Source organism: Mustela nivalis (assembly GCF_964662115.1).
Source record: "Mustela nivalis genome assembly, chromosome: 9".
In the NCBI taxonomy this organism is placed as follows: Eukaryota; Metazoa; Chordata; class Mammalia; order Carnivora; family Mustelidae; genus Mustela; species Mustela nivalis.
This window is the reverse complement of record NC_139028.1, coordinates 68,121,709-68,147,451: the sequence shown is the minus strand read 5'-3', so window position 1 is coordinate 68,147,451 and position 25,743 is coordinate 68,121,709. Positions and strand designations below refer to the sequence as shown.

Sequence of the window (25,743 nt, the reverse complement as noted above, 5' to 3'; positions counted from 1 at the left end):
TCCCAATTCAAGCAGAGAAAGACAACTATCATATGATCTCCCTGATATGAGGAAGTGGTGATGCAACATGGGGGCTTAAGTGGGTAGAAGAAGAATCAATCAACAGATTTTTTTATTAAGAATCTGTGGGGTGTTAGAGAACGTTGGTGTGTATAAATGAAAAAGCGTACTTTGTCTTCAGATATTTCACAGGAGAGTGAAGAGAAACAAGGAAGTACAAAATCTATGTGTTAAGTGTGACAGAGAAAACAATAATAATAATAATAATATTAATAACTTTCTCAGTGAGCTAACTACTTCAGTTATCCTACTTCCCTTCTGAATTTTAACCTTTCCATAAACAAATAAGCATGCTGCAGTATGTTTCATTCCTGTCTTGCCTTTTTCTTCACTTATGAACTTAAAATGAGGATCGTTAGCTGTGTGTTCAACCTCCCCATTTACATGTCCTCCCTTACTAACTTCATCACCCTTTGTTCTGGTTTCTCTTGGCACCAGTCCAATGACTTACTCTTGTCCAGGTCCCTATAAAATTTAATGTCTATTAATATTCTCATGTTATTGAACTTCTGCTTAACTGACAAGTTGGCCATATACTCCTTGAAGTTTTCTCCCTCATTTTTCCTAGGTCACCATATTCTGATTTTTTTCATAATCTTCCAGACCCATCATTTATGCCTCTTTTTTCTTTTTTCACCCTTTTGGTGTTGCTGTTTTCCAAGTTTCAGTCTCAGCCTTATGCTATTCCAACTACTTCAGCTATGTGCTAATGCTTTCTGAATTTATATCTTAAACCAGAATCATTCTAAATTGTTCAAACTCCTCATTTCTGACAGTCCAAGATAAATTTCTATGTAGAGTGTAAATACCTCAGCCTTGACATATACTCAGACACACCAAACCTACTAATCCTCCTGTGTTTCACATCTTAGTGATTCTGTTTATTCAAACCAGAGAATTCTGGGCTTCTCATCTACTATCTCTTTCATAACTGTCTACATTACTACCAGCATATGATGTTTCTTCCCATCTTCAGTGCTCAGACTTTGTTCATACAACACTTCTCATCTGGGCAATTGCAGCTTCCATTATTTTTGCTTCTGTTCTGTCTCCTTACTCAAATCATTCATAGCATTGCATCCAAAGTGATCCTCTCATAGCCCATACCTAGTCACCTCTCTCCCCTAATGAAAGTATTTCTGTCTTCTCTTTATATATAAGATTAATTCTAAAATTTTTAACATATAAAAGGTCCTTCATGATCTGGCTTTCTCTTATTTTTCAACTTTGTTTTCTGCTCTTTCTTTCAATTCCTCACCCTCTTGGCTCCAGTCAAATTAAATATTTCACAGAGTTTTCCTCCGAAGTTTTTCTCCAAGTTATTTCCATGCTTTTACATAACCCATTTCATGTATCTGAAAAGTAGTACCCACAGTTTTTGTGCACATATTTTGTGCACACATTTTGTGTCTTCCAAATTCATCAAAACCAACCCAGGTGTTATTAACTCTGGAAAGCCTTACCTTTTCTTCTCAGGCTGATTTTGGAAATTTTGTTCTATGCCCCTCTATCATTCTGCTTGTAAAACGATTAATTTATTATACAAATATTGTTGTGCACCTCTTCATGTCAAGCACTGTGCCAGCTGGTGAGCATGGTCCCTATTATCATGGCATGAAATGTTTAAATGGACTTGGAAGAAGGAGTATATATCACATTATTACACACATACAAACTGTGAGGGTGGAACATTGTGCTATGAGAACATAAAATAGAAGATTTCGATCTTGGCTGGAGAGGGTTAAAGAAAACTGCTCAGAGAAGGGAATATTTGAACTGAGATGAATAGGATGAATAGAAAGTAAGTGGATGTGGAAGTATAAGTAGAAGCATGGGAGCACAGTCTTCCAAGAGACATGGGAGCAGAAAGTGCATATTGTATTTGAGGATCTGAAAAGAGGACAGTGTGGCTGGAGCTCTGGGAGCAAGAGAGAGAGAGAGAGAGAGAGGTATCAGATGAGACTGGAAAATGGGGAAGGAGGCAAATGATATATGACCTAGTATTCATTCATTCATTTACTTATTTATTAATTAATTAATTAAATTAACTATGAGCATCTATAAAGGAATCTACCTATACACTGTACGTGTAGTGTGAAAAACACCAGCAGACATCGTTTCTTCTCTCATGAACTTGTGATTTAATAAAGTTAAGGATTTTGTTTTTATGCCTATTAACGATGAGAAGTCAATGGGATATTTTAAGCAAATGAGTGTCAAGATTCTATGTGTATTTTAAAATTTTCCTCTGACTTCAGTGTAGAGAAAGCTTTATAATGAAACCTAGAACACAGTAAATTTCACTTGAGAGACAGTGGTACTGTAGTCTTGGCTGGTGACAGTGGTGATGGAGAAATAAGTGGACCCAAGAGCTAATTTAAAAGGAAAATTTGATGCGTCAAAAAATACTTGCATAGCCCATACTTGCATAGCCTGCTTGCCTGTGTGAGGCATTTGAGTTTGAAATAGTGACAGAATTATGGCTGAAAAGAGTCAAACACCCTGACGTTTGATAACTAAAGAATCTGGGGGTTTCCCATACATTTTTTTAAATTTAACTATGGTTGAAGCATGATTTTACATTAGCTCCAGGTACATAGCATAGTGATTCAACAACTGGATACAGGATGCAATGCTCACATGTGCGCTGTTTTTAACACCGTCTGTCACCATGCAACGCTATTGCATGACTATACCATTGACTATATTCTGTATGCTGTACCTTTTATTCTCGTGACTTCTTTGTTCCATAAACGGAAACCTGTATCTCCCAAGATTGTTAATTTGTAAGAACTTCTTCCTAAATAAAGTCCCAGAATCTCAAAAAAAAAAAAAAAAAAAAAAAAAAAAGGAAAATTTGATTGATTTTCTTGGTGGGTTTGTGATGGGTGGTACTGGTGAAGGATATGTTCAAGGCAGCTTCTAGTCTTTGACTTGTGAGATAGTCCAGATGCATATGCTATTCACTGAGACAGGAGATGCTAGAAAACCAGGCTTAGGAGAAAAATGGTAACTTAATTTTAAACCTGGTGAGTTTTGGTGAAAGACCCAAGTTGATATGTCAAGTAGGCATTTAAGAAGGTTTAGGCAAGAGATATTATTTAGTAATCATCAACATAGAGATGGTAATTGAGCATATGGACAAGGAAGTAGAAGACTGAGCAGAGCAGATTAGCACAGAGGAGAGAAGAAAATCAAAGAGAACCCAGGACTGAACCTTGAAACTTATGCCAGGGTGGTGGATGAAAAAAAAAGACACATAAAAGGGCGCCTGGGTTGCTCAGTGGGTTAAGCCTCTGCTTTTGGCTTGGGTCATGGTTTCGAGGTCCTGGGATCAAGCTCCGCATCAGGTTCTCTGCTCAGCAGGGAGCCTGCTCCCCACCCCCCCGCCTGCCTCATTGCCTATTTGTGATCTCTTTCTCTGTGTCAAACAAACAAACAAACAAACAAAAAATAAATAAAATCTTTTAAAAAAAGCACATAAGAGAAAATGAGGAGACCAGAGGTATGAAAGAAACCAGGAGATTGTGATGCAAACCAAGTCAAATAGAGTGTGTCAGAAAGATGATCTGATTGATTGCTTCAGCAAGATTTTTTTTTTTTTTTAAGAGGCATTTTGTGGGTCTATAGGAGGAGGCCATGCCAGGAGTTGTGGAATGGATGTGAGGTGAGGACTGGAGGCAGTGAGTGTGGCAGTGCTTGTGAGAAGTTTGTGTGTGAAGGGAGGGGAAGGGAGAAATAGCTGGAAGGAAAGAAAGAGGCTTTTTAATTTTTATTTTTAAAGATGAAAGATACTGGAGAATGTATGAAAGACAAGGCAGATCCAATGAAGAATGAAATCTGACTCCAAGTTAGGGAATTAGAACAAATAATTGATAGTATAACTGCCAGGCTAAGAAAGCTACAATTCAGAGTAGGAGGTGGAAGGTTTGACATTTCAGGCTGGGCAGACTCTCAGTGGAAGGAAAGAAGGCAAGTGTGGGAGAAAGTACAAGTAGGTTATTAAGTTTTATCTTGGGAAGTTGAAGAAAATATCACTAGATACCTCTTTTCTCTGCCAGGTAGTGTTTGATGCCATCTTCCAAGAGAGTTTGAAAAGAATGAAGAAGGTTTTTGAAAAAGGCTTTGAAAGAAGGGACAGTTGATCAGGCAAGCTTTGTAGGATGGACAGGCAGCATTGAGGGCTCATTTGAAGTTGGTAACTAAAAATTTATAGCTTTTACTAAAATGAAATGGCTGTTTTACAGCCATTTCATTTTAGACTTATTCTAAGAACACTTGATATGACTAGGTACAGGCCCTGGAAAGTGAATGGTTGTATTCAAATAGGATTGGAGTTTTAGCAAAGGACTGGTTTAATCAATTTTGTATTCTATTTTCTTCTAATATACCATGAGTTTGGGGAAGGGATATAACAGAATCATAAATCAAAAATTATATAAGTAGGTGGCTACCTAATTAAAGGTTTCCCAACCCACATCAAAGTCAATAATTATCTCAAAAACACCTATTAAAGACCCTTCTCATGCCTCCTTCATCTTAGTATTGGATAGTTGTAAAAACTAGGTGTGTTTTGGCCTATATTGTTAACATTTTATTTTCCTCACTGGTACCATGCTGACATAATTTGTTGCACATTTTTAATGTTGTGAGGTTATTCCCTAGGATTATCCACCTATAAAATCTCAGTTTTTAGACTGATTCATTATTCTTTCATTGACCATAGCTTTATTTTTCAAATCTCACCAGTCTGTCTTTATGATATTGACTGGGGTTTGCCTTTTGGAATGAGTGTCCTATATATCATTAGATTCCTAAAGAGTGAGAGGCACACTTTAAAAAAAAAAAAAAACACACACACACACACTTTGGTTTTATTTATTTATTTTTCATTGTTCCGAGATTCATTATTAATGCACCACACCCAGTGCTCCATGCAATACGTGCTCTCCATAATACCCACCACTAGGCTCACCCAACTTCCCAACCCCCACCCCTTCAAAACTCTCAGATTTTTTTTCAGAGACCATAGTCTCTCATGGTTCATCTCCCCCTCCAATTTCCCCCAACTCTGTTCTCCTCTTCATCTCCCCATGTCCTCCACGTTATTTCTTATGCTCCACAAATAAGTGAGGCCATATGATAATTGAATCTCTCTGCTTGACTTACTTCACTCAGCATAATCTCTTCGAGTCCCATCCATGTTGATACAAAAGTTGGGTATTCATCCTTTCTGAAGGAGACATAATACTCCATAGTGTATATGGACCACATCTTCCTTATCCATTCGTCTGTTGAAGGGCATCTTGGTTCTTTCCACAGTTTGGCAACCATGGCCATTGCTGCTATAAACATTGGGATACAGATGGCCCTTCTTTTCACTATATCTGTATTTTTGGGGTAAATACCCAGTAGGGCAATTGCAGGGTCATGGGGAAGGTCTCTTTTCACTTTCTTGAGGAATCTCCACACAGTTTTCCAAAGTAGCTGCACCAACCTGCATTCCCACCAACAGTGTAAGTGGGTTCCCCTTTTTCCACATCCTCTCCAACACATGTTTTTTTCTGTATTGTTAATTTTGGCCATTCTAACTTGTGTAAGGTGTTATCTCAATGTGTTTTCTGATCTCAACGGGAAGGCTGCAAGCTTTTTCCCATTGAGGATGATATTTGCTGTGGGTCTTTCATAGATAGATTTGATGAAGTTCAGGAATGTTCCCTCTATCACTATACTTTGAAGCGTTTTAATCAGGAATGGATTGCTGGATTTTGTCAAATGCTTTTTCTGCATCAATTGGGAGGACCATGTAGTTCTTCTCGCTTCTCTTATTAATTTGTTCTATCACATTGATTGATTTGCGAATGTTGAACCATCCTTGTAACCCAGGGATGAATCCCACCTGGTCATGGTGGATAATCTTTTTTTTTTTTAATTTTTTATTTTTAATAAACATATATTTTTATCTCCAGGGGTACAGGTCTGTGAATCGCCAGGTTTACACACTTCACAGCACTCACCAAAGCACATACCCTCCCCAATGTCCATAACCCCACCTCCCTTCTCCCAACCCCCCTCCCTCCAGCAACCCTCAGTTTGTTTTGTGAGATTAAGAGTCACTTATGGTTTGTATCCCTCCCAATCCCATCTTGTTTCATTGATTCTTCTCCTACACACCTAAGCCCCCATGTTGCATCACCATTTGGCGGATAATCTTTTTAATGTACTGTTGGATCCTGTTTGCTAGGATCTTGTTGAGGATCTTAGCATCCATATTCATCAGTGATATTGGTCTGAAATTCTCCTTTTTGGTAGGGTCTTTGCCTGATTTGTGGATCAGGGTAATGCTGGCTTCATAAGAAGTGTCTGGAAGTTTTCCTTCTGCTTCAGTTTTTTGAAACAGCTTCAGGAGCATAGGTATTATTTCTTCTTTGAAAGTTAGATAGGATTCCCCAGGGAATCCTTCATGTCCTGGGCTCTTGTGTTTTGGGAGGTTTTTGATCACTGCTTCAATCGTGTTACTAGATATCGGTCTACTCAGGTTGTCAATTTCTTCCTGATTCAATTTTGGGAGTTTATAGTTTTCCAGGAATGCATCCATTTTATCTAGGTTGCTTAGCTTATTGGCAATAACTGTTGATAATAACTTCTTTTTTAAATTAAAAAAATTTTTTTTATTTTCAGCATAACAGTATTCCTTGTTTTTGCACCACACCCAGTGCTCCATGCAATCTGTGCACTCTCTAATACCCACCACCTGGGTCCCCCAACCTCCCACCCCCCACCGCTTCAAACCCCTCAGATTGTTTTTCAGAGTCCACAGTCTCTCATGGTTCACCTCCCCTTCCAATTTCCCCCAATGTCCTCCTTGATATTTGTTATGCTCCACAAATAAGTGAAACCATATGATAATTGACTCTCTCTGCTTGGCTTATTTCACTCAGCATAATCTCTTCCAGTCCCGTCTATGTTGCTACAAAAGTTGGGTACTTCTGATGATTGTTTCTACTTCCTTGGTGTTAGTTGTGATCTCTCCCTTTTCATTAATAATTTTATTAATTTGGGCTTTCTCTCTTTTATTTTGGATTAGTGTTTCCAATGGCTTATCGATCTCATTGATTCTTTCAAAAAACCAGCTTCTAGTTTCAATGATACATTCTACTATATCTCTGGTTTCTATCTCATTGATCTCTGCTCTAATCTTGATCATTTCCCTTCTTATGTGTGGAGTTGGTTTAATTTGTTGTTGGTTCTCCAGCTCTTTAAGGTGTAGAGACGGCTGGTTTATTCTGGATTTTTCAATTTTTTTGAGGGAGGTATGTATTTTCCCCTTAGGACTGCCTTTACTGTATCCCATAGGTTTTGGACCGAAGTGTCTTTATTCTCATTGATTTCCATGAATTGTTTAAGTTATTCTTTGATCTCCTGGTTGATCAATGTGGTTTTGATTTGAATCTCCCTGATAGCTAATGATGATGAAATTTTTTTCATGTGTCTGTTAGCCATTTGTAGGTCTTTGGAGAAGTGTCTGTTCATGTCTTCTGCCCATTTTTTGATGTGATTATCTGTTTTCTGTTTGTTGAGTTTGAGGAATTGTTTATAGGTCTTAGCACTTGTCTGTAGTGTCATTATAGATATAGGTATATAGATATCAGCCCTTTGTCTGAAATGTCATTTGTGAAGGTCTTCTCCCAGTCCATGGATTGGAGAGGTAAACTTTTGAAGCAAACTAAAAAAAAAAAAAAAAAAAAAAAATTGCCTCTTGTATTTGTTCATACAAATAGTCAAAAGAAGCCTCAAGATTCATCCCATGGCTTTACCCAGCAACCACTCCACTGCTTCAGTCTCTGAATTCCTCCTCATCTGCTTCCCTAACTACCAGAGTTGGCAGCACTGGCTGTCCCTCCCCCTCAGCCTCCTCTTCCTCCTGGCCATGGAGGCCAACGCCACCCTGCTGATCACCATCTGGCTGGAGGCCTATCTTCATGAGCCCATGTACTACCTGCTCAGCCTCCTCTCCCTGCTGGATATTGTGCTCTGCCTGACAGTCATCCCCAAGGTCCTGGCCATCTTCTGGTTTGATTTCAGGTCCATTAGCTTCTCAGCTTGCTTTCTTCAGATGTTCATTATGAACAGTTTCCTCCCCATGGAGTCCTGCACATTCATGATCATGGCCTATGACCGCTATGTGGCCATCTGTCACCCACTGCGATACCGATCCATCATCACTGACCAATTTGTGGCCAAGGCTAGTGTCTTCATTTTCACTCGAAATGCCCTTCTCACTGCACCTATTCCTATTCTCACCGCCCGGCTCCATTACTGTGGGAAAAACATCATTGAGAACTGCATCTGTGCCAACTTGTCTGTGTCCAGGCTCTCCTGTGACAATTTCACCCTTAACAGAATCTATCAGTTTGTGGCTGGTTGGACTTTACTGGGTTCAGATTTCATCCTCATCTTCCTCTCTTACACCTTTATTCTAAGAGCTGTGCTTAGGTTCAAGGCTGAAGCGGCTGCTGTCAAAGCCCTGAGCACATGTGGCTCTCACTTCATCCTCATCCTGTTCTTCAGCACCATCCTGCTGGTTGTTGTGTTGACAAATGTGGCCAGAAAGAGGGTCCCCATGGACATCCTCATCCTACTCAATGTCCTTCATCACCTCATACCTCCTGCCTTGAACCCTATTGTATATGGGGTTCGGACCAAAGAGATAAAACAAGGAATTAAGAAATTGCTCTGGAGACGTATGTAAATACATAAAATAGATCTCTAATTCCTTTTCCTCATTCTCCTCAGTGATTTTTCTAGGCAGTGAATTGAACAAAACCTTGGTGAGTATTTATTATACACTCTGAAGCTCACTTCTTAATTGACCCAGATTTCTTCCTTTATTCTCCTCGCCTGGTTTGGGTGAAGGTAGACAAGAGGAAGAAATTTATATTTCTTGAGTAACTGCTTTGAGCCTAGGCAACTTTATTTAAGTAAATTTAATCTTTCACAACATTTCTGTAGATCTTATTATTTCCATTTTACAGAGTAGGGAAAAAAAGATGCTTTTCAAAGTGAAAAATGCCAAGAATCACATTCTCTGGGTAGTGGCAGAGATCCAAATCCAGAATCCAGAGCGTGGGTCCTACAAAAATGCCCCTTCAAAATGCCCCAAAGCTACACTCAGTAACAGCAGAAAAGGAAAATGACACCCGTTTGCCTACAAGAAGAGGCTCTTAATTACCCTCCAGCTTAGCTCTCCTTTCCTCAAGCAGAGCCATAGGTGTGATTCAGCATTTGTCATTTTCCACAAGAGACTTCTCTCATAGGGCTCCCCTCCATCTCACAGCTGCTGGAAGAGTTTATCCACTACAACCTTCCTCCTGTCCCTCAGAGCCCAGAAGGGCCAACTTCAACACTGATGACCAAAAATGATACAAATAATCTCAACATCCTTGCATACTGATAATAGTGATAGTAATGACAATGAATAGGAAAGCTCAAATGTTTTAAGCACTTGCAATATACTAGCATCTGTACACAATAACATTAATTTTCACAAGACCCTTGTGTGGATGATTATAAAAATTAGTTTTGAAAACATCTAATAGAGAGGACGCAGCTCCTAGGAATAGGATACATATTGTCAGGTGTTATCGCCCAGAATTTGGTCCACTCCGTGGGTCTCTCTAGGAGTGCTTTCTCCACCTCTGCTATGCTTCTCCCAGGTGCAAACCAGAAGGGACTCAAAGAGAAATCCAGTTAGTTGGTCATATTCAGATCTTAATTCCTGCGCTAGGCTTCTCTAGATCAGTGCAAATAGCCACCATATTTATAAGACTCAATTATATTTTTATATTTTATATATATATTTCAAGTCATCATGGTGGGGTATTGGGAAATGTTTTCAATTAGCATTAATTGTGCCTCGGATAAACCTCATTGGCTACGATCCTGCCACTATGCAAAGCTTATATTATATATATATAAAATATAAATATAAATGTGTATATATTTATATTATATATATGTATAATTATATAATCCAATAATTATATTGACTCAAACTGGGTGTACACAGTTCTAGAAACTACAGCTTGTGCTAGGGATTTGTAAGGGATGTAGGGACCAGCAGACCTGTTGTCATCCCTCAGAGTGATGAGCATAGCTTCTGGCATATCAGGGGGCTCAGCAAACATCCCCTTGCTTATGAAATTGAAGCGACTAAGAGAAGAGTTAACCAATAGTGTCTACAATGCATCTTTCATTGCGGACTCTGAAAAACAATCTGAGGGTTTTGAAGGGGTGGGGGGTGGGAGGTTGGGGGAACCAGGTGGTGGGTATTAGAGAGGACACGGATTGCATGGAGCACTGGATGTGGTACAAAAACAATGAATGCTGTTATGCTGAAAATAAATAAAAAAAAAGTCAATGAAACCAGATGCTGTTGATTCTTGTAGAAAATCTTTAAAATTGATAAACCATTATCCAGACTTATTAGAAAAAAAGAGAGAAGACACAAATGACAATAACAGGAATGAGAAAAGTTCTATCACTACAAATTCCACAGATACTAACCAAAACTTCCACAATTATTAGACTGAAGCCTTTAAGAAGTTACTCAAGTGACTAAGCATTTGTTTCTTTGTAAAATGGTGAGGTTGTTGAGGAGTAAATGAAGTTCTTAGCTGCTATCATCATCATCATCATCATTTTGAATTCAGACACGAACTGCAAAAGAAGATCTGGATGTAACTGAGAAGAAACCATGTGACCCACAATCAGCATCCTTAGGAACAGTTTGATTTGGTAAACCATTCTCTTTGGACTCTGATCTTATTTCAGTCTTCTCTTTCTACCTAAAAATTTTCCTGTTCACTTGAGGGTTCTTACTGGTGCTTTGTGCATTAAAAACCTGACTAATCACATCAATAAATTGTGCTGATTAAAAAAAAAGTCCTCTTAGTACAGTCTTTGAACATGTCTTGAATGGATAGAATGAAGTAGCAGAAACTAAAGGCATTTTAAATGGACACTTTAAAGTTATAAACTTCCAGTTTTAAGTACTGGGGATGTAATGTATAGCATGACAACTGTGGCTAAAACTGCTGTATGGTATATTTGAAAGTTACTATGAGACTAGATCTTAAAAGTTCGTATCACATGGAAAAAAATTTTTTTCTTCTTTTTTGAATATACATGAGATACTAGATAGTAACTAAACTGTGGTAATCATTTCACAATATATATAAGTCAAGCTATTATGCTGTACCCCTTAGACTTCTATGCTGCATATGTCAATTATATCTCAACAAACTGGAAGAAAAAACAAGATGTTTTGCCAGTTTAAGTGAAAATCTGTGGAGTTACTTTGCTAACACAGAATGACTGTGGCCCAAGTGTGCTGGAAGGGGCTGTTTTTAAAAATGTGAAAAGGAGAGGAGTGCCTGGGTGGCTCAGTGGTTAAGCCTCTACCTTCAGCTCCTGTCATGATCTGGGGTCCTGGGATTGAGCCCTGCATCAGGTTCTCTGCTTAGCAGGGAGCCTGCTTCCCCCTCTTCCTCTCCCTGCCTCTCTGCCTACTTGTGATCTCTCTCTGTCAAGTAAATAAATAAAGTCTTTAAAAAAATGTGAGAAGGGGGATGGGAGAGGCCAACCACTAGCCATTTACCTCACTCCCTGTTTTGCACATTAGTCACATTTGCAAGAGGAATGCAGAGCCTTTTGGAAAAGAATATCTGAAACCATTGAACACTGCTATTCAGGACCAGCACAGATTAAATGAAGAGCCAGGGGGCACCTAGGTGGCTCAGTGGGTTAAAGCTTCTGCTTTCAGCTCAGGTCATGGTCTCAGGGTCCTGGGATCGAGCATCGAGCATCATCGGGCTCTCTGCTCAGCAGGGAGCCTGCTTCCTCCTCTCTCTCTGCCTCTCTGCCTACTTGTGATCTCTGTCTGTCAAATAAATAAAATCTTGGGGGGGAGAAAAAAAAAGAAAACCCTTTAAATGAAGAGCCAGTAGCAAGAAAAAGCAACAAATCTCCTGGAATTAAATTATCTGGAGGAAAAGGGAGTTTATGCTGGTGACCCGTGCTCAAAGCAAAGACCTAAATACTGTTGAAGGAACAAAACTACATTTTCCACATATAATAAAGTAGAGTTTGGGAGCCTTTGAGTACACAGTCATCCTGATATGCTCTTGTTTTTTAGATATATTCTAAGCCTATGGGTGTTAGCAATGAGAGCTGTGATGTCAGAGGCCCCATGTGGGACATCAAATTGTGCAGCCAGGGAATCTATGAAGCCTTGTGTTAGAGCCAGGAGAAATAAATGCTTCATAGCCTGCAAGTCAACACTGCTCTCTCGTGGATACTAACAGGAATAGCAATACTGGGGTGAACCCCGTTCTCAAACCTCTGCTTGATGTTTGAAAGGTGACTGAAAATTCTGTTATGAAAACTCCTGGTATCTCCAACACTTAGGGAAGAAGCAGTGAGCGGCTACAAGAAAATACTGTACTTCCATCTCATAAGGCACATGGGAATTTAATGATTAACTTAAAAAAAGAAAAGACTATAACATTTATACTCTGCTTTTCTTTTCTTCAGTGACACCCAAAATTAATATCAAACCAATGACATGAGTCTGGAATTCCTAAGAGTAGAATGTATCTTGGTATTTAATAAGATGTTACATTAGCAGTATAGGCTAAGGATTATGCATGGTAATTAATGTTTATTCATTCTTCATCTCCTCAGCCAAAAATTAGTTGAGTGCTTTGTGTGATTAACACATTAGTGATTAATATAGAGAGTTAGGAATAGATAAACTACTTTTAGAGAATTTATGCTCAAAACAGTCCATGAACTATCATTTTTCCCAATTTTTCCAGTTAGTCAATTGAACAAAAAGGTAAAATGCTAATGGTCATTCAGCTAACAGACTGGAATCAACTGAGAAATCAGGTGTATTTGCTAAATAAATCCATTTTTCATATCATGTTGTCTAGAGATTGAGGTACATTTTTAGACTTCACCTGGACAGCTTTGTAGTTTTCTGATATATTTGTGTTCCAGATTATGGATAGCAGAGGCAGTGCACATCAAAACCATCATATATCAAATTAGTCAATGCAAGTAAAGTTAGTTAATACAACAAGGATACCACAGTAACTTAGCACAATACTATTTTATTTCTCATCCAAACCCATTCCAGTGCATGGGGGCTTTGCTTCATGTTAATACTTAGGAATCCAAGCTTCTTCCTTATGTAGACCCTCCACGTATTAAGCCCTAGGAATGTCCACAGATATTTCTGAATCTGAATCTGGCTGATGTACAAATCTTTTTTTTTTTTTTTTAAGATTTTATTTATTTATCAGAGAGAGAGGGGGAGAGAGCGAGCACAGGCAGACAGAATGGCAGGCAGAGGCAGAGGGAGAAGCAGGCTCCCTGCTGAGCCTCGATCCCAGGACGCTGGGATCATGACCTGAGCCGAAGGCAGCTGCTTAACCAACTGAGCCACCCAGGCGTCCCTGTACAAATCTTTTTTTAAAGATTTTATTTATTTATTTGTCAGAGAGAGAGTGTGAGAGAGAAAACCCAAGCAAAGGGAGCATCAGGCAGAAGGAGAAGCAGGCTGCTGCTGAGAAAGGAACCCAATGTTAGACTTGATCCCAGGACACTGGGATCTTGACCTGAGCTGAAGGCAGACACTTAACTGTCTGAGACACCCAGGCATCACATTGTTCCAGATCTTGTAGGAGATTTTAGTGGCTCACTCTGAGAGAGATTTATGTCACTTTTTCTTTCATTCCATTGGCCACACTGCTCAAATAGATCCAGCTGCCTATGGCTGAGACTGGGTCACTGAATAATGATTTCTTAAGAGAAATGATACAAGATACTCTTGCATGTAAAATACACTTACCTTTTCCCCAAGGGAGACCACCCAGGCTCTCACACAGTCCAAGATCTCAAGCAGGGAGTGTCTTCTCCATCAAGTCCTGATGTGATTCCTTGTGGATCATTTTTCTCACCGCATAGGTAATGGTGGAGTACTGGTACCCATCATTAAGATTCCCATTTGGAGGGGAGGCATGGAATTCATTCAGTTGGAACTTGTCCATGGTAATGCTGGAATATTTTGAGGGCAGGCACTGCCACATTTTTACCCACTGAAGCGGTGGAAGTTCCTTGACTAGACACTGGTTATGTTCTCTGGGAGGAACTTGCCATTGTTTCTCTGGCCCCTTGTTCTGCCTTTGGGGAGTTGTGTCTTCTTCATTGTCCCCCATGGCGTTATGACATGCAGGCACTGGAATATGTGACTTCTTTTGCATTACTGCATTTGGAGGCTGCTTCCAGCTCATAAAATATTAAGATCAATAATTGCTTTAATTATTTATCTTGATATTAAAGATATGGATACAATGCATTTTTAATTAATTAAAGTTGAGTTTGATAGACTGACCTTTACTATGTTATTATGAGCATTCAATTATATGCACTAATACTTCTGGAATTTTAGAAAAGGGTCAGCTCTTAAGCTATTTTTCTCTTCATTAAGTTAAATTAATATACAATTCTTAGGTTTCTTCTTCTGCCCCAAGGAAAACATTCTTTTTTTTTTTTTTTTTAAATTTATTTTTTATTTTCAGCATAACAGTATTCATTATTTTTCACCACACCCAGTGCTCCATGCAATTCGTGCCCTTTATAATACCCACCACCTAGTACCCCAACCTCCCACCCCCCACCCCTTCAAAACCCTCAGATTGTTTTTCAGAGTCCATAGTCTCTCATGGTTCACCTCCCCTTCCAATTTCCCCCAACTCCCTTCTCCTCTCTAACTCCCCATGTCCTCCATGCTATTTGTTATGCTCCTTAATTATTAAGAATTTTAAATTAGAAAGGTACAGCATAGGGGAATATAGTCAGTGGTATTGTAATAGTGTTGTATGGTAATGGATGGGAGTTACATTTGCAGTGAACACAGCACAATGCACAGACTTGTCAAATCACCACGTTGTAAACCTGAAAATAAAGTAACATTGTGTTATCAACTATACCTCAATAAAAATACTAATAAGGAAAAATAATTGTTTTAATTATTAATCAAAAACTTTCTTTAAAAGCAAAGCTCAGGTGTCTTTGTCAACAAACACCCTCAAAACCCAAACAGGTTTCTGATCTATTCGTATCAGGCAGTTCCATGCATTAGTAATCACACATACATATGTTCTTCAGTATAATTTAAAAAAATTTTCTTTTGTTTCTTTGTCTTTTCCAGTTCACCATGCCACTCCTTTTTAGGAAATGGTGTCTATCTAAGGCCACTGGACTTGAGTACAACAACTATGCACATAATCTACTCTTCTTAGTTCTGGTTTCTATGAGTCTGTGTTTTTCAAAAACAGTCTAAAACTTTCTCTTAACCTCTGATGTCCCAAGCAGTAGGACAGTTTTTCAACACTCCATATTTATGGACTTTCTCTATTATCATTAATTTCTGCTTGAAGATCAGCCAATTTCCTGCTAAGCTCATCTACTTATCATAATAGCTTATCAATGAAATAAACAATTGCAAATACCCACAATTATTTTCAACTGTAACCAACTATTTCCCCCAGACTTACTATTTAGTAGACATGTCAGCTTTCCTTGTTGTGTGATCTTTCTAACATTGGTTGTCAATTTTCTCAGTGCCTGCAGTGTTAGTCAGGATATCTTGCTAGCTGATGAAATGAACAAGTCCAATGTGTTAGGGGTTTAGCACATACAACTTTATTTTTTGAGGACATCCATCCAATGCATGTGGAAGAGGAGGCTCTCCTCCATGCCATCTTTAAAAAAAACAAAAAAAAACAAAAAAACCTAACTTCTTCCATTGTGTGGTTACATAATTTCCAGGGCTTCACATCTTCCATGGATTAAGTTCAACTGGCCAGAGTGGTGGGGAGAGAGGGTAGAGGACATCAAGTAGGCTGTAAAGATTGTGCCTAGAAGAGGTATGTTCCATCTCCTTGGTCAGACTCAGTCTTACAGTCCCACTAACTATAGGTGAGACTTGAAAATGTAAATGTATCTGTGTGTTTAGGAGGAGGAAGAACTCAGTTTAGTAAACATAGCCTTGTCTCTGTCATTTATATCCACTGATTGTCAGATGAACTTCAGGTATGCAGTGGGAAGGGGGAGAAGTGGTGGGAGAACTCAGGATATTTTGTGGCTCTCCTGGTCTCTCTGAGACACTGTGAGCACTAGAGCCTGTTTTGCTCTTTGTTTGCCTCTTTCAGAACCCTCATTAAGTAGATCAGCAGGTTTTATTTTAGACTCGTAAGAGAGAAGCAAATGAGCCTTTCTGAGTTCCTTCCATGTTTTCTAGTCATCCCCGTAACAGTAGTAAGGATGAAGAGAGGGACATTAGTATCTGCATCTTAGTGGATTCGTACAGGGATTTCAATGCCCTCCCTTCCAGACTCAGTCTGTGGCCCAGGACTGTCCAAACACATTCCTGAAAGCTGCCTTAGGATTTGCTGGGATGACATCAAGAACCTGACATGGGAATCAAATGAGTAATGCATTTTTTGCTTATTCCTTGAGTTTGTACAGAGTTCTTCTGGCCTGTCAAGAGACATTGCTGTTAGGACACAGCAGGTGGGGACCTGGTGAGTTAATCTTCCAGTGAAGGACAGATCTTGCTGGATTTATTCCACAAAGTCACTGAATTTATTGCCTTCACTTGGATGTTTATAATAGAATTAAGAACTGTGTCCTGTTTGAGAAAGAGGCTGTGAGTTTCCTTAGACCTATGCTTGTTTCTGAAAAGTAAATATTGATTTGTCTGTAAATGGAGCCAAAAGAGATCTGTTCATGGGTCCATGTCCTGAGAGCTGGGTGAGATCAGTTTCCTTGCTGCTGCCTTTGGAGGAGTCTGAGGAAGTCTGTGCACTCTATGTTTATCCAGCCAACTACTGCCCACTAGAACGTATTTCTGAGACTGTAAGATCACACTTCTCTACAAGTCTTTTTTCTGTTGTGAGGCAAATACTGCTTTGGTTAGTATCACCATCTTCACTTTCCTTTTGCACCATCATCTTTTTTCTCGGCCAAATGGATTACATAGTTCACCTACCCCCTCCTCATCCTGCAACCCTTAGTATTTTCTCCATATTTATGAGTCTGTTTCTCTTTTGTTGTTGTTGCTTATTTGTTCATTCATTAGCTTAAGTGTTTTTTTAGATTCCACATATAAATGAAATCACATGGTATTTATCTTTCCCTATTTGACTCATTTTATTTAGTATAATACTCTCTAAGTCTATTTGTGTTGTCACAAATGGCAAGATTTCATTCTTTTTTATGGGCAAGTCATATTCCATTGTGTGGATATATACCACATCTTCTTTATCCATTTGTCTATCAAAGGATATTTAGGTTGCTTCCTATCTTATATATTTATATATATTTATATAACATATATATGTATAACATGTTATGTGCTCCATATGTCACATTATAGATGTTATATATGTACTTCATATTATGTTATATATATACTTTATATTTAAAGTATATATATATACTGTACTTTAAATATATACATATGTGTGTATGTATGTGTGTATATATATATACACACACACACACACATTTCCACAGCCTTCTGATATCTGTTGTTGCTGTTGATAAGTATACTACCAGTCAATTGCTATTCCTTTGTAAGTAATGAATCATCTCTCTTGCTGTATTCAGAGCACCTCATCTTTAAGGTTCTGGAATGTTAGCATATGTGTAGGTTGTTAAAAAAATAGATTTGAGAGCACAGAAAAAAACCCATATTTATATGGTCAATTAATCTACAATAAAAGAAACAAAAAATATACAATGGGAAAAGACAGTCTGTTCAATAAATGGTACTAGGACAACTAGCAAAAAAGTTCTTACATCACACACAAAAGTATAATCAAAATAGATTAAAGACCTAAATGTAAGACCTAAAAACATAATTCTACTACAGGAGAACATAGGCAGTAATCTCTTGTACATAACCTTAGCAATATTTTTCTGGATATGTCTCTCTACACTAGGAAAACAAAAGCAAAAATGAATAATTGGGACTACATCAAACTAAACTCTTGCACAGTGAAGGAAACCATCAACATAACAAAAAAGCAGCCTACTGAATAGGAGAAGATATTTGTAAATAACATATCACATAAGGGGTTAATACCCAAAATACATAAATAACTCATACAACTCAACATCAATAAAACAATCTGATTTAAAAATGGGGAGAGCTCTGCATAAACAGCTTTCCAAAGAAGACATACAGATAACCAACAGACACATAAAAAGATGCTTGGCAACACTAATTATCAAGAAAATACAAATCTGAACCACAGTGAGGTATCACCCTGCATCAGCCACGAGGGCTGGTATCAAAAAGACAAGAAATAACGAGTGTCAGCAAGAAAATGGGGAAAAAGGAACCCTCGTACACTGTTGGTGGGAATGTAAAGTGGCAAAGCCACTGTACAAAAGAGTATGGAAGGTCCTAAAAAAATTTAAAATAGAAATACCATATAATCTAATAATTCCACTTCTGGGTATTTACTCAAGGAAAACAAAAACACTAATTCAAAAAGACAGATGCACCCCTGTTTTTTTTTAAATTTATTTTTAGCATAACAGTATTCATTATTTTTGCACCACACCCAGTGCTCCATGCAATCCGTGCAATTATATTATATATAATATATTATACATATAATATATGTTATATATAATATAATATAATATAATAATATAAGAGATATAATATAAGAGATATAATATAATATAATATAAGAGATTTTATATATAAATATATATAAGCTATATTTATAAATATATAAAATCTCTTTAGATTTATTATTATTATTACTTGTGTTATTCTTGCTGTGACTTTATGTAAAGTTTTAGTCTCCCTCTGTAAGATGACAGAAGCCATTTTTAAATTTTTTTTTATTTTAAAGATTTTATTTATTTGACAGACAGATCACAAGTAGGCAGAGAGGCAGACAGAGAGGGGGGTGTGAAACAGGCTCCCCACTGAGCAGAGAGCCCGACGCGGGGCTCAATCCCAGGACCCTGGGATCATGACCTGAGCTGAAGGCAGAGACTTTAACCCACTGAGCCACCCAGGCACCCCCAGAAGCCATTTTTTAATGTACATATTTCAAATGTAGTGCCTTGTCAAAGTAGGGTAAAAATATTTGTTCAAAGAAAAAGTAAAAGTAATTTTATCCTTACAACAAATCTGTGTTGGAAAGTTTGTTATGCCTATATTTCAGGTGAGGGAATTGTGGTTCTGAGAGCTGATGAACTTTCTTCAAGGAAAAACAATGAGAAAGTAGTAGAACAAGAGTTCAAATAGAAACTTCCAATTATCTCTTCCCAATATCCCTATGATCTGACAGTGAAGAGGGATTATTCATTTATAAGAAACATGGGGGCTAGGGTATTTTGCCCAGAGTGAACTGTATGCTCGCTCTAGCAACATTCTTTCACTGAATGGTGATTCATCCATGAAATAGTTTTTTTCATTTAGCATATCTATCACTCTATTTGATGCTGACAAGGTCCTTGGCACTTCAGGCAGGACCTCCAAGTAGCAAGGAGGAAACAAGATTATATTCTATCTACATTCCTGTCCTGAAGTCTCTTCCAGTAGTTGTGGGCAGGAAAGTCTAAGACCTAGAACCAGACTGCACTTGCTCTCCTCTCTGCAAAATTCCTGTGCTCAAAGCCTGAAAGATCCTACATTTAGCCTGAGAATCCCTATCATAAGACACATCTGGGAAAGTCCACAGGAATGGTGATCTTTTAAGTTCTACTGTGCACTACTTCAGAGTGGGGGCTGCACTGGTGGCAGTTACACTTGTTCCCAAGGAAACAATGCCAAGTGTTTCTGTGTGGAAGGTAAAAATTGTTAATGGTTGATCTTTCTGCAACCACAGTTAGATAACAGAGTTTAGACCAAGAACGACCATGAAGGTGAAACCTTGGACATGAGACCCATGTGTGTAAATGGCTCCGCCCAGGGATTTGCTTGGATGCAAACCATGGATGCTCCCACTGCAGGAGAAGGACTCACAGGGAATGTGCTCTCTGGCCCCTTGGTTGCCCATGGTTCATGCTCCTCTGAGATCCATGCTCCTTTTTTGGCTGGAGGTGTCCCTGTGTCACCTCTTCCACAGAGTTATAGGGCTGAGGAGAGTTCAGTCAGTTCTTCACCATAGGAGCATGCACATAAATTTTCCTGGAGAAGATTCTCATCACACAGTTTCATTACCTTTCTTTTCTCAGGGTTTCTTTATTTAGACTTCTCAAGAACCTCTGACCTCTCTTTATTTTATTGACAGTGCTGAATCAAACCTTTTACAGTATATTCTCTTGGGAAACAGACCGTGGGACTTCAGGGCCCTAGTGCTTAACAAGAGCACCAACTCCCGTGAGCAATGGGGAGAGGGGCCACAGTGGAGGCAGAATTCATAATACCAGCCTCCAGAGCCCTTGGAGGGGCCAGTTTAGTGCTTTCTCCAGCAGCCAGAAACAGCAGCAGTGCAGCCTTCTGAAGCTGGTGAGTCTCAAGCTGGACCAAGCAGGATGATTGTGAGGAAGGAGATAATGAAGAGAGGAGGGACTCCAGGACCTTAGTATGCAAAGCAAAAAGAACTCTTTCAGTAGGACCTGGTATACATGTTCACCCAGCCAAGATGCTTAGATCTGGTATAAGGCTGAGTGGCAGAAACTGACCTAATGCTGTTAGAGGTGAGGCTGAGTCATTTTGTGTCCATCCAGGGTTTTTTTTTTTTTTTTTTTTTTGAGTCTGTAGACTCAAAGACCCCCGCCCCCTACCAACCCCATATCATGGCTGGGACCCCAAGACCCCAAGACCCCAAGACCTTCCTTTCTGTGCTCATCTAAATTCATCTATGAGCCAGGTGATCAGTCTGTTTTCTCATATGGGCTTGGGTATTCTGTTGTAATTTGTTTAGGCAAGGCTTATGTGGCCTTTCCAGACTGTCAATATATCCCTGGCAGAGACCATGTTTGTTCAATAGCACTTAGAACAAGGATTACCCCTCTGTAGATGTCAGTCTGCCAGTACAAATGAATGGAACTTAATATTGAATATCAGAGAAATGCCCCAGATGGCCAAAGAGTCCTCATTTCTCAGATTAGGAGACCTCAGTGAAACTGAGGAGAATGCAGAAAGAGAAGAAGGATGATCCCAGCTTTTAAGGAATTTACTAACAGAGATGAAAGTATATTACCACCTTGGAGAAAATATCAGTGTTACAGGAGTTAAAAGGTCCTTGGTGATGTTCTGGACTCCAATCTCTCTGCCCACTCAACCTCTCTTACACTAAACTCTGTAGGTCTCACCACACTTCAGATATATCCTTCTTCTTTGCCTGCAATAGCTTTCCTTCAGATGTTCATCACTTTTCCTTTGGACTCCTCAGGCCTCCCCAGAAGCTTCCACCCTTCTGTGTGATCCCCTGTGTCCCATCAACCACATCACTTCCCAGTCTCAAATCCTCTGTGCTTCCTTACGGTGTACATGATCATGACTTTTCTCAGGCAGACCTCACATGGTTGCGCCTGCACACCTTACCCATGTCTCCTGACACTCTGCTCTCCTGCATGCTTCCCCCAAGAACATAGGATCTACCAGCCCCTAGCATCTTTTTACCAGTCATGCTGAACATCCACATATATGTTTCTTCTCTTGCCATTGCCTACAAAGAGAGTCCTCCTTTCCCAGGTGAATGTGGCCTCATTTTTGTATCCTTCTCTGATGCTCTCAGCTAATAGTGTCTCTTGGCCTAATAGGGCCTCAGGAAATCATAGACCTTTTTTTCTCCCCACACAACATCTGAAGTTAAATATAATTTATTGATTTCATGTGAGGAACATATACATCACAGAATTTAAATAGCTTTCAGGGTCCTTTAATGTGTGTAACAGGCTTCATTTCTGTTTGAAGCTAAATTTTCAACCATATCACATTGCTGTGTTCCTCTGTGTATTTGCTCTTTCCGACTATTTGTAAGATTATCTTTATTACCACAAGTATACTGTCTTACAAGTGCGTGTAAGTCAGTTTTCCTCTATTAGTTTTTGCCTAATGCATACTATACATTTGTAGGCCTAACATTAAGACTAGGTATACAGAAGTCACTGACCATTTTCTTGCTTATTCAAGAGATCAGGTTATGCTGAGGATATAGACCTTAAGGTTTATGGAAAGGACAAGACTTTACTGAAAAGGCAGTTATGTTTTCTATCCTATCACATTTTCTATCTATCACATTGAGAGTAATTTCCTAATCACATATGAAAATACAAGGCAGAGTTGATGCCTAATTGTCCCTACTTTATTTTAGTCCTTGAATCTTTGGTTTGTTTTAAAGCCCTTTAATGAGTAGAAAGTGTGTGAAGTGTGTTTTTGTGTGTGTGTGTTCACATGCTTGCACGCACATGTGTGTGTATGTGTGTGTGTTGTATAACCTTATTTGGGAAGTCTGGGATATTCAAATATTCAAAATGAAAATCTTATCCAATCTATTGGCTCCTATCTTCTGTGGCAGCTAGTCCGATGCCTTGTTTTCCAAATTTATTCTTTTTGAAGAGATTTATCAGGTACCACAGGTGAACAGGATCAGTAATCCCACCTATACTGTTGAGTTGCTACCAGGGATCCCTCTCCTAGTTTACTCTGACTCCCTTGCTGTCTTCTGATTCTTTGGCTGGGACAGCCCTTACTGTCACTCTTCTTTGTACTTGACCACTCTGTTCTTTTTTTAATGGTGATGGAAATAAGATAGTTTTCAAAAAAAGAAATAACTAAATAAAGCAGAGGGGTTTATAGAGCATAGATTCCACACGGGTAGAATAATTGGATTTTGGCCACAAGGGATCACAGATAATGTTGCTTACCAGATAAATGAATTCTGTATAGGTTTATATACCTGAAACATTAGTTCCAAATCTACCTTTGGTGAATCTACTGGTATACCCCTCAGTACTAATTGTCTGGTGTACCCCTCAGTACTGACTGTCTCTGTTACCAGAATATGAAATTTATAGGTGTTTCTAAAGAATCCAAGCCAAAGAAATACTCTAGAACATCACAAAGAGAAAACACAGAAAACCGGGAAGAGTGATAAACTATGCTTTTAAGAGTGAAATCCTCTTTGGTACTAGAAGATATTACTGCTTTTAGATAGAGTTAAGGGATGCCCTACCTTTAATCCAATATTCTTACAGAATGAAAATTAGAAACCCTGAAGTCAGGCCTTGTCTGAGTCAATGGAGTAGAGGCTGGGGTTTTCTGGAGACTTCAGTTCTGCTTAGTCCTGCTAAACAAAACTTTCATAATTTATTCCTTCTAAATTCCAAAGGAAGGTAGGGCTTAGTTAAAATTGTGTTTGTTGAGGCTAAGTAACATATAGTTGCTGAAAGCAGAGAATTTATTCAGACTCTTTTGTCATAGTCCTGGCTTCACCACTTACTGGCTGTCTAATTTTGATCAAACTACTTCGCTCCTCTGCCTATTCCTTTTAATTACCTGGAAAATTAGGATAATGATATTATTTACTCTTAAGTGTTTTATAAAATTAAATGTGATGGTGAATATAAACTTTCAGCATAATGTGTAGCACGTGATAACTTTTCAGTTAAATGTTAGCAATTATTGAGATGGGATGATAATGATGATTTGAAAACTTGAGCCGGGTTAAAAGCCCTGATGAAAACCTGAGTTTCAATACATGTAGAACACATATGTGATGAGCACTGGGTGTTATATGCAACTAATTAATTGTTGAACACTACATCAAAAACTAATAATGTACTTACTATATGTTGGCTAACTGAATATAATAAGAAAAAAAGAGAGAAAAAAAGAACACATACTTGATATGTTGATGTATTTTTGTCCTACTTTTGAAGGGACTCTGGATTTTTAGCTTGTTCAGGATACTTTATATGGCTTCACCCAGCAACTACTCCACTGCTCCTGTTTCTGAATTTCTCCTCATCTGCTTCCCTAACTACCAGAGTTGGCAGCACTGGCTGTCCCTGCCCCTCAGCCTCCTCTTCCTCCTGGCCATGGGGGCCAACGCCACCCTGCTGATCACCATCTGGCTGGAGGCCTCTCTTCATGAGCCCATGTACTACCTGCTCAGCCTCCTCTCCCTGCTGGATATTGTGCTCTGCCTGACGGTCATCCCCAAGGTCCTGGCCATCTTCTGGTTTGATCTCAGGTCCATCAGCTTTTCAGCCTGCTTCCTCCAGATGTTCATCATGAATTGCTTCCTTGCCATGGAGTCCTGCATATTCATGGTCATGGCCTATGACCGTTATGTGGCCATCTGCCACCCACTGCGATACCCATCCATCATCACTGACCAATTTGTGGTTAGAGCTACCATATTTGTTGTGGCCCGGAATGGCTTCATTTTTCTTCCTGTTCCAGTTCTTTCTTCTAGGCTCAGATACTGTGCAGAGAACATCATCAAGAACTGTATCTGCACTAACCTGTCTGTGTCCAAACTCTCCTGTGATGATATCACCTTCAATCGGCTCTACCAGTTTGTGGCAGGCTGGACCCTACTGGGCTCAGACCTCATCCTTATTGTTCTGTCCTACTCCTTCATCCTGAAAGCTGTGCTAAGGTTCAAAGCTGAGGGTGCTGCAGCCAAGGCCCTGAGCACATGTGGTTCCCACTTCATCCTCATCCTCTTCTTCAGCACAGTCCTGCTCGTTCTGGTCATCACTAACGTGGCCAGGAAGAAGATTCCCCCAGATGTCCCCATCCTGCTCAACATCCTGCACCACCTCATCCCCCCAGCTCTGAACCCCATTGTTTATGGTGTGAGAACCAAGGAGATCAAACAGGGAATCCAGAAGCTTCTGAGAAGGTTGTAAGAGGTAAAATGGATCAGATCCACCTTTGGAAATGTTAGTAGAATTCAGGAATTATTTTTATGTTGGAAAGGAAATTTTACTTTTTAATCACAGAATGGATTCTGATTCTTTTTATCTCAGACAACAATGAAAAGATTCTGTGAATCCTTGTTTCCTCCTGCTTCAAAGGAAACCATCTTTCCTGGATTCTGTGGTGACTTGCAAATTTGCCCTGACTGACTCCTTATCTGAGGGTCTTGCCAAGCCTTAGCCAAGTGGAGCTGGATTGGAGTGGGAGTGTTCGGCCCCAAAGAAACAAACTTTATAGTTAAAGAAATCTGCCTGTCCCGACTTGCAAAGAACACAGATGACTCTTCTGCCTCCTGTTTCAGACATGGCTTTTGTGTTGTGAGGGGTTGATTGGGCTGAAGTAAGGACATTCAATCAGAATTTTGGTCTTTGGCATTGAGTGCTTTATTGTGAATATCCCTGACTCTCTTTGTTGGCACCTGTGGCAGATGTGTCATCTCCTGGCTCCTCAGATCCTTAATAGGGGTTGACCCTAATAAGCTTTTCCATTTGTGCAACTTCCCTGGGAGCATCTTCTCCTACTCACCGTCCCTCCTTCCTTCCCTTCCTCCTTTCCTTCTTTCTTTCCCTTTTCTTTCCTTCCTTCCTTCCTTCCTTCCTTCCTTCCTTCCTTCCTTCCTTCCTTCCTTCCTTCCTTCCTTCCTTCCT

General features: G+C 39.3%; 2 protein-coding genes across 2 annotated transcripts; both read left to right on the top strand.

Annotated features, from left to right (window-relative positions):
- Nucleotides 1–7,867: 7,867 nt before the first annotated feature.
- On the top strand, nt 7,868–8,812 carry OR56A1 (olfactory receptor family 56 subfamily A member 1; the record flags this gene model as incomplete). The annotated part of the gene is made up of 1 exon (XM_082682234.1): nt 7,868–8,812. One exon carries the CDS (start codon nt 7,868–7,870, stop codon nt 8,810–8,812), a length of 945 nt encoding a protein of 314 aa, XP_082538360.1.
- A 15,254-nt stretch (nt 8,813–24,066) lies between these two features.
- On the top strand, nt 24,067–25,026 carry LOC309840247 (olfactory receptor 56A4; the record flags this gene model as incomplete). Its single annotated transcript, XM_082682344.1, has 1 exon — nt 24,067–25,026. The coding sequence occupies exon 1, from the start codon at nt 24,085–24,087 to the stop codon at nt 25,024–25,026; it is 942 nt and encodes a 313-aa protein (XP_082538470.1). The 5' UTR covers nt 24,067–24,084.
- Between the last annotated feature and the right edge of the window lie 717 nt (nt 25,027–25,743).